Source organism: Heliconius melpomene, chromosome 2, assembly GCF_056956725.1.
Source record: "Heliconius melpomene rosina isolate 202511_hmr_F chromosome 2, ASM5695672v1, whole genome shotgun sequence".
NCBI lineage: Eukaryota > Metazoa > Arthropoda > Insecta > Lepidoptera > Nymphalidae > Heliconius > Heliconius melpomene.
The window spans coordinates 1,768,994-1,779,428 of record NC_140390.1 but is presented as its reverse complement, the minus strand read 5'-3'; the positions used below and the strand labels follow the sequence as shown (position 1 = coordinate 1,779,428).

The 10,435-nt window shown below is 31.1% G+C and overlaps 1 protein-coding gene across 1 annotated transcript; it reads right to left on the bottom strand.

The window, feature by feature from the left end:
- Window positions 1-1,620: 1,620 nt before the first annotated feature.
- LOC146540282 (uncharacterized) lies at window positions 1,621-4,051 on the bottom strand. Its single transcript, XM_085204193.1, has 4 exons — window positions 3,919-4,051; window positions 3,360-3,518; window positions 2,788-2,970; window positions 1,621-2,158 (listed from the first exon to the last, which is right to left on the bottom strand). Exons 1-4 carry the CDS (start codon window positions 3,949-3,951, stop codon window positions 2,000-2,002), a joined length of 534 nt encoding a protein of 177 aa, XP_085060319.1. The 5' UTR covers window positions 3,952-4,051; the 3' UTR covers window positions 1,621-1,999.
- Between the last annotated feature and the right edge of the window lie 6,384 nt (window positions 4,052-10,435).

Sequence of the window (10,435 nt, the reverse complement as noted above, 5' to 3'; positions counted from 1 at the left end):
AGATTATTATCTAACACTTTATCCGTAACCGGTGAAACTGGCCCTTAGTTTTATAAAAAATCTAACTAACCCTTTTCTTAGGATAACCAGTACTTATGACGTATATAAATACAGCAGCGAACACATAAGCTGACACAAATCTGAACGACATGTTAGTATTATCTCACGTAAGGCTAGAACTACTAAATACTAATTATATTGTTCAGCATTCATTTTTATACTATTTTATTATTATGAGTTACAGATTTTGTGAGATTACAGTGTGAAGTTAGTTGGAATTAGAATTAGTTGAAATTATATTAGATTACAGTCATTTATCTTTTTATCTAAGTACACGTATAATAAAATTTTTAAAAAATTGTACTAGTTGATTGTAATTGGTACATGGAATATATGTGACAAAGAAACTTTTATTGGGGACATTTATAGTTGTAATAAAACCTAAAACATTGATTTACGTTTTTTCACTTAGGAATGTCTGTCTGTCGGTTTGTCTGTTTGTCTGTGCGTTTATGTGCATGCTAATGTCAGAAACGGCTTGATCGATTTAACTGCAGCTGTAACTACTACTACTGTTTTCACTATTGTGGTTTGGAGAACTTCTCTAAAGATTTAGTTTGTTTTATTTCAATCGGTTCATAAATTAAAATGTTATAATATTATAAATTATTTTCGTTTGTGAATTTCCTAAAATATAACTAGTTTTTTAAATTTAATGTAGGTAGCCAATGTCTTTACATAGTCTCAACTGTTTAATATCTTATTATCTTAAAATGAAATTATAATGTTATTAGAACACCAATGTAAGTCAAATTAGCAAATAAGTAATAGTCGTGTATTAAAATGTAGTACATATGTACTTGAATTAGTCCATATGTATTGAATATAAATTCAATATTTTTTCAGTGATACTCAAGCTAAAAAATAGTAAGACAAATTACAGACTTATACAGGGGGGAAGTGTTGTTGTTGTTCTTTATTTATGGCGTTCCGAGCGTGCTAATTCAGCACTAGTCACTTCGCCAATGTCATGTTGAATGGAAAACACACAAAGGAGAATGTACGGTAAAAAAGACAATATTACGCAATAGGACAATGCACGTTAAAAAGAGATCCAGCTAAGATAAAGAGGGGAAGTGTCACATAAATGAAGTGCCACATAAATGAAACCACAGTTTTAACTACTCTATAAAAGTATTCAAATCTTTTAATACCTACTTGAAAAAAAAAATATATATTTTTTTTAAATCGATATTCATTTTATTTTCCTCATATATCTTACTACGATCTGCCACATGCTGTGCACGGCGTGTGGAGCTGAGTGAAGGTATGTTGCGATTTTTTTTGCGAAAATTTTGCAAAATTTTCTGTTTCGTCCGCACGCGCTGGGTTAAGTTTGTCGAAGTTCAATCTATGCGCGTGAATTTCAAGACGTTCCACATATTAACTCTCTGGAATTCATTTTGACCATTTACTTACTCAAAAACTACAATTACAATTATCACTAAACCACTTCGCTGGGATCAGCGTGTCGTCCACAACGTTCCTGCAAAATTTCAGTGCTGTGGTTTAACGATCTGGGAGGAGTAGCATTACAACGAAACACAATTTTGACCAGTAATAACAGAACTTCTTTATTTTTTGTAATTAAACGTAAGTCGTGTGATACAAACTACAAAAAAAAGCTGAAGTTCTTTATAACATGTATCCCATAGTGTAACATTCTTTTTTTTGTACCGTATAATCTTCTTCATGTATTCTCCAAACAATGTGAAATTGACGAAGTGACAAATGCACTACTGGCGCGTTCGGAACAGCATAATCAATAAACAGAGCACAAAATTGAATTCAAAAACTATAAAGTTAGTCATTTAATGAAGTGGCAACACTGATAAAACTAGAAATATTAGGTGTGTTCACCGGTTAGTGAGCTACATAATGATGAGATTTGCAAATAATGACGAAGACACGAGAAAAAATAAAAGTACAAGAATTAATTTTATTTATTATGTTCTGTTAGTAATTGGAAATCTATATGCCCATTGACGATTCGTTTATTTCCAATTGTAACGTTGTAGAAACATCGTCCTTCGTCAAATGGAAAGTTTTCAGGTATATGTTTTGTTAGAATCTTCATCATTTCAAAGCGGTAGTAACCCTGAAATATAACAACAACAACAGCATAATAGGTAAAGTCCGCAACTGATAGTAATATTTTTTTGTTGTTACTTCCTTAACATTAATTTACTTTTTGTTTTAATTTTATATTTTAATTTTTTAGACATATTTTCTTAAATCTTTGAGGAACCTCTTGATATTTTTGTCCTCTTAGCAGAAAATAGACTGCAGTAGATTTTGAAGAATGTCACACCTGATACGGGCGGCAATAGTCCAGCTTAACTGCAATGCCTCCTTAATAAAAATTGGCAAATAAACATTAAGGATCTATAAGTAATACCCACTATCTTAGTATAAGTTGTTTAAAAATCACAGGAAATGTAGGCTATTCGGGTGTCATTGCAGTTTAACTGTAGTTGGATATTTGTGATTCGAATTTTATTTTTATTAAAATATTTTTTACTTCCACGCTCAAATTTAACAAATTGGTTCGTTAAATGTCAACGATGAAAACTACATTCCATGGGAAAGTCGAGTGCGTTGACACTAGGTTCTCTTCGCTTATTTGCTATATAATTTCAAAGACTGACATGGCAAGGGTTATAAAGTCCACGTAAAGTGAAAAGGAGCTGATAGCAGCTAGTACTAAATAATTAATTAATATCTTACTGGTTTCACTGGACACGCAAACAACGGATATTGGCGTTCTGCAGCTGGCACATAATAATAGCCTGACAATGTACTGGCTCCAAACATGTTCGTTGTCTGCATTAAATCACAAGTGGTATAATGGAATTCTACAAAACTGCGCTTGTAAGCATTTGTCAGGAGTTGATAAAAATAATAACTATGCTAAAATAATAGTGTCAAATTAAAAATGATATAATTATATTAGTAATATAGTAGGTAGTCCTCATCGCTTAATTTATATTGCTGTGAAATGAGAACCAAGTTAAATGTAAAGTTAATGCGGTATTCTAGCAGAAAAGATATGTAGGTGTGTTGCTGAGCTAAGTGAAGCAAAGCTTAAAATTAATCAAAATTCTGTGACGAAAGGTACTATTTGCATATTGAAAGTAGGGATTGTATATAGACAATTTTATAAGGATAAGGACACGCGCCAGCGTTTTCAGCCAAGTTTGAAATCTGAAAACGTGTATTTTAAACGAATCATACCAAGCTACTTTCGGATCCTTCATAACTCGTAAACAAATTTTTCTACATGCATTCAAAAATCTCACCGTCATTTCGTTAGTGGCTTGTTTCTTTAATATAAAAGATAAGTTCATATAATGTACGGGATCAGAGCGACTGATACGTCTTGACTTAAATCGTATATTTGTCAAATATTCTGGATCACTATATGTAACTTGGGCGTGTTCTACGCTGAAATAATATACCTGCGAAGAAAACATATCTTAAAATATTAGAGAATAGGTTTAATTACATCATTACTTACTCAAATAAGAAAAGGCTACAATTTATAACGGATTTGACAAATTCTTAGTAAAATTTACAATACTAACTTACTCTTTAAGAGGTTAAAGTTCTAAATCCTAGTATCTTCGAATTTTTCAAGTACTTTTTACAAATTATATGGAAGTAATAAAAGAAAAACTTGCTTTTCTGCCAAATTTAAGGCCTAGGTGGGTGTACAGTGCAGGACACTTGGTTAATGATAAAGTAGAATACAGATTAGAATAGCAATATACAGGGTAGAAGAGGCAGCGCTCCTTTTACTGAAACTGCATATAGGGTAAAATATTTCAAACCCAGAACTAAAGAAATTAATCGAGGTACCTCAACTGTTTGGACGTAGAATTTTCTTTTCATTACACGATTTTTATCGCATTATTCGCGTGACGCACACATACGTGTGCGACGATTCCGCTTTGACAGGTAAGTGTGTGCGTGCTCATGTTATATTTTACAAATGGCGTTTTATTTTAAAACGATAATTTTATTATTTATTTTGTTTGAAAAAAAAGTTATTTGGGAATTACTTTTTTTTCTGGATTATATAAGCCTTTTATAGAGTAGTTAAAACTGTGGTTTCATTTAAAGTGGTGTTGACAATTCCATCCTGTATAGTTTACACATTTAACACATGCATATAATTTTTACATACTTATTTGTAATTTAAAATGTAACAAATCGTATTGATTTTTACCCACTATTATCGTTCATTAATGAGATTTTTTTTTTTAAAATATAAGAAAGAATTACTTCGTATTTTCATCGTCTATCTGTTAGATAGCATTAATAATTAGATTATTATCTGATACTTTTTTCGTAACCGATGAAACTGGCCCTTAGTTTTATAAAAAATCTAACGAACCCTTTTCTTACGATAACCACTACATATGACGTATATAAATACAGCAGCGAACACGTAAGCTGACACAAATCTGAACGACATGTTAGTAATATCTCACGCAACGCTGGAACTACTAAGTATATTGTTCAACATTCAGATTTATACTATTTTATTATTATGAGTTACAGATTTTGTGAGATTACAGTGTGAAATTAGTTAGGATTAGAATTAGTTGAAATTATATTAGATTATAATCATTTATCTTTTTATCTACACGTATAATAAAATTGTACTAGTTGATTGTAATTGGTACATGAACGTTTTAGTTCGTTGTTTGAAGTCGGTTTTTCGTTTTGTTAAAAATTAATTTATCTCTTAAGAACTAACTCTGTCGGCTTGTCTGTTTGTATGTGCGTTTTTATGTACACTTTTCATCCTTGTTGTATTAAGATGAAAATTATTTGTATCATCCTATATCTGCTATGAAAAAAGCAAAGCAAATAAAATCAACATTTTATTTAGAATTTTCATATTTACCATCCCATTAATAAATCTGTCTATATATTTTAGCCATTTAATTATAAATTGATTTGTTATATTGTATTCAATGTAATTGCCAACATAATCCAAAAATAAAACATCAATAAAAGTCTTTCAATGATTAGTGAATATTTATATTAAAAAACTTCAGTCTCTTCTACTTTGTTGTTGTTGTTGAGTTTCTTGCCGGCTCTTCTCAGCAGAACTGCCTTCCGAACCGGTGGTAGCTTTTTGTTCATATGTTCATTCGACGATTCAAAAGTGCTTATTATAAGTTTATTTGAATAAAGAATATTTTGAATTTGAATTTGAATTTTAAAGGCAATTAATAAAAATATATAATTTCACAAATGATCCTAATTCTTCATTCGGTTTGACATCGTGAACGATATATTTGTAATTGTAATGAAATAATAAATAAATGAATTCCGCTTGTTAAAATTGCTGATATGTATCATAATATTATTTGAAATTGCAAGAAATATATGATGTTATTATTATATTGTTAGAAATCGGAAGCGGTTAATGTTTTTTTATAAAACAAGATAAAAAGACGTATCGTCTATTTGTTTCTAACTTCTTCTTCTATTCGGATACAGATTCTAAGTAACTTTATTAAGTGATATGTGTCACCTAATAACAATACTTCGTACGAGCTACCTTCCGAAAAGAACCATTGCCTACAAGCAACTACTTGACACAATTTGCTTTTACAGTCTTTTTCACGTATATCTACCCTCTTTTACATGAGTACGCTAGTAATATAATGATCCAAATAAAGGTTACCCCCACCCCTTATTATAATTATTATGGCATTGTTTACGAGTGCAGTGGCAGCATTAGTGTGATTAAATTTTAATATAATTTATTTTTTGTGAGTTCGGGCTGGGCTATACCCAGGGGCACAAAACGTGCTGCAAAATCGACTTGTTGAATGTTCGATCCCCACTCGAGGACGAGAAATATTTAATTAAATGTATATTCCCATTTCTTCGCTCTGGTGCCGCGACAATTCGAGACGTTGAGTTCCGCCTCTTAACACGCAATGCCTTCAATAATTCGGTGAAAAGTGGACAACGGAGTGTTTTAACATTAAGTCGTTTATTCTTACGTCTTAATTAAAAAAATTATAAAATATTGTTTTAGATCACCATACTTTAAGAAATAATAACATATTATAAATAAAATATCGAATAGTCTTTCATATTATATCACAAAGTTTTTTTTATTTTGTAGTTATAAGTCAACTTTGACACAAAATGCAAAGAAAGCCTGAAGTTCTTTTTACCATGCATTCTCCTATTGTGTACCATTATCTATTCTAAACTGTACAATCTCCTTCGTGTATTCTCAAATCTCTATATACAATGTGGTGTTGATGTTGATGTAGTGAATAGTGCTTTACCAGCACGATCGGAACGTCATAGGAAAAATAAAAGTACTCATTTTAGCATAATTTTTACTTTTATTGTTCTGTTAGTAATTGGAAATCTATCAGTGCATTACAGATTTGTTTGTCTCCAAGAGTAACGTTATAGTGGCATCGTCCCTCGTCAAATGGAAAGTTTTCAGGTATATTGCTTATTAAAATTTTTACCTTTTCAAAGCGGTAGTAACCCTGAAAAACACAGAATGATGAGCAAGGTCCGCCACACACAAAATAATCAATAAAAAAACATCAAATGGCATTTTCGTTCTATTATTTTTCTGTTTGCTTAATTTTTACATTTTTTATTTTGATGCGACAATGCCTTATACAATAATTAACGCCGGCTACATGCGCGAAAAGCCATGATTTATTGTCACGTTCCGCCTGAAACGCGTGTGCGAGTGAGAGCGCGGAAGAAATAAGAAAAATAGAGAGGCTCGATCGTCCTAAGCGTTCGATTTGTCTATGTAGCGATTCATTGTTATTTGTAATTACATAGCATATTATTATTTATAATTAATCTGTATATTATAGGTAGTAAAATATTTGATCTAAAGAGTACCTTAAGATTATATTCCCTCTGCCTACACATGCTGTGTGCGGGATACAGCGTGAAGCTAATTTATTTTTTTTAAAACTTCACGAGAAGCAGATTTAATTTTTTAATTTTTGCCACTGAAAACCATTTGCCTTGGATTCAATTGGATAGTGGGAAACGGAGTGCGTCGACACTAAGTTCTCTTTGCCTACTTGCTGTTAGATTCAAAGACTGGCGTGTCAAGGGTTATGAAAGTAACTTAAATTTAAAGAGCTGGCACTAGCAAGTACCAAATAAGTATTTAAGATCTTACCGGCTTCACTGGACATGCAAACAACGGATACTGGCGTTCTGCAGCTGGTACTTTGTAGTAACCTGCTAATGTACTGGCTCCAAAGATATTGCTTGTCTTCATTAAATCACAAGTGCTAAAGTGAAATTCCACAAAACTGCGAATATACACTGCATTTGTCAGACGTTGGTAAAAATAATAACTATGCTGAAATAACAATGAAAATTCAAAATTAAAAGAATTTTTGTATAATTTATAAATTAAATGATAATATACAAAGTGGAATTGTCAGCACCACTTTAAATCAAACCACAGTTTTACCTACTCTATAAAAGCCTAAAGTAATTCAGAAAAAAATTTATCATCAAAAACGAAAAAGTTATTTTTTTAAACAAAATAATTTTTAAATAATAAAATTATCGTTTTAAAATAAAACGCCATTTGTAAAGTATATCATAGGCACGCACACACTTACCTGTCAAAGCGGCAACGTTGTACACTTATGTGTGAGTCACACGAAATACAGGTATGGATAAAAATCGCGAAATGAAAAAAAAATCTTACGTCCAAGCTGATGAGATCCCTTGATTATTTTTTTTAATTCTGGGTTTGAAATATTTTGTCCTATATGCAGTTTCAGTAAAAGGAGCGCTGCCTCTTCCACCCTGTTTAAGTAAATTGAGGCTAGTTGGGGCGCAGGGCGTATGAATACAGCGAAAGCAAAATAGAGCAAGTTTAACCGGAAGGCAGACTCTGGTAATTAATGTCAAGAATCATTCATTTTAACAACGAAGACGTTTATTACAGAAGTACGGAGAGAGTAGAATTAAAATTGCTATTGGTTAAGACCAATATGTATAAGTATAAGTAGTTGGTGATAGACAACGGCGAATAAAGATAAAATTAAACAATTTCATGTATGACCATTTAACTTTTGATTTGTTTTTATTTACTAGACAGACATGGTCCCGCTTTTCGTAAATTATTCCACGCACTTTGAGAATTATTTCTTTTTTATCTTTGGGAAAAAATCTGGCAGCGGTAGTGACAATCAAAAATCTCACCATCATTTCGTTAGTGACTTCTTTCTTTAAAATAAAAGATAAATTCATATAATGTGCAGGATCAGAGCGACTGATGCGTCGTGCTGTGAATGTTACATTGGCCACGTAATCTGGATTTAAATATGTAAGTATGGGGCGTTCTACGTTGAAATAATATATCTGTAAAAAACATATGATATAGAAAAATATTTATAATAGATAGATAAATTTTACATGGCAATGGTTTGCACTGATTTAAATACTATTATAACTCCAGTCATTCTATAAGATTATACCAGCAACTTCTAATTTGATACAATCATCTGGATGTCAAAAACGGTTAACAAGTCCTGGCCGCCCCAAAGTTATCTGTAGATGGCTTTTGATTATTTTGTTCTCAAGTGAACATTGCAAAACACGGTTAAGGATATCATCATCATCAGTCTGTCGTCGTCCACTTATGCACATAGGCCTGTCCAATGGTTAAGGATATGTGATCTCATATTGTAAGTGCCCGGTAGGTATATTTAGACACAGGTGCTATGTATTTAGATTTATGATATACTCGTAGATTTAGTTTTATAAAACTATAGCTTACTAACCCTTTTCCTACAATAACCATTATTTATGACGTATATAAATACAGCAGCGAACATATAAGCTGACACAAATCTGAACGACATGTTAGTATTATCTCACGTAAGGCTAGAACTAATAAATACTAATTATATTGTTCAGCATTCATTTTTATACCTATATTATTATTGTGATTTACAGATTTTGTGAGATTACAGTGTGAAATTAGTTAGATTTAGAATTAGTTCAAATTAAATTAGAATATTGTCATTTATCTTTTTATCTACACGTATAATAAAATTATAACTAATACTAGATGGTTGTAACTGATACTAATATATGGAAAAGAACATTACTGGGGCCATTTATGAATATAATTGAACCCAAAACAGTTGTTTATAATTTTTTCCCTTAAAACTATCTGTCTGTCGATTTGTTTGTTCGTCCTTGTGCACGCTAATATCTGAATAGCTTGACCGATTTAAATACAGTTTTCACTATTGTGTTTTGGTAATTTTTCGTTAACATTTAGGATTTGTTTTATTTCAATTGGAAATAAAATTACAATACTAGAAATTATTTTTTTTTATTTGCTGAAGCTTTACTTTTAATGTACCTATAGTCTTTATAGTCATTAGTGTTCAATATCTTATTATCTTTAAAATGATAATGTTTTTAGGACACAAATGTAATTCAAATTAGCAAATAAATAATTATGTAGTTTAAAAGAGCGAGTACTTAAATGAAATTGTATTAAATACTAGTGGACCCGGACGCGGCTACGCCTGCTTCAACTATAAGAATATTTATTAAATATATTCATGAAATTATTTTCAATTCTCTGTTCTGTTCTGTTCTTTCTAATATGGCGTTCCGAGCGTGCCAGTTGAGCACAAAATCACTTCGCCAGTATTTTCAATTCTCAATAGAATTAGTAAGAAAATATAAGCTCAAATAATCAAAAAGAATAATAAGTAGATACACATTATTAGAAAAAAAAAATATCTGAGTTATTGAAATGAACTAACAAAAGGATTAAAAGTAACTAAAGGATAGATATTCTTAATATTAGAAAAAGTACCTAAAGTTTTCCGTACGTGCGTACATAGATATCGACTCTACGAAATAACTAAACATTTCTCTCTATTAAGTAGGATAATTTTAGCGGGCAATATCAAATAAAATAAGAAGAGAATCAAAGTATATTTTAAATTAATTATAAACAACAAATAAAGTTCGAAAATATATGAAAATTTATAAAACCGTCAACGTCATCTGCCCGTTCGCGTCGGTCATACTGTGCCGCCCGCTAGGTGGCTAGGTCATTTGGAATCAGTGACATCTCCTTAATTATTTATTAAAATTTTATACAGTAAACTATAATTTCAATCTAGATAATATGCTAAAAGTGACTATTATATTTATTTTCATAAGGATGAATATCAAAACGTCGCGGTAGCGGTCGCGTAGCAACGACGGTTGTTATTAACATGGCAGAATAAATTGCATGTCAAATTAGAATGTACTTTAAAATATATTAGTATATATGTGTAATGTAATGTTATATAGCCTATAGCACTTC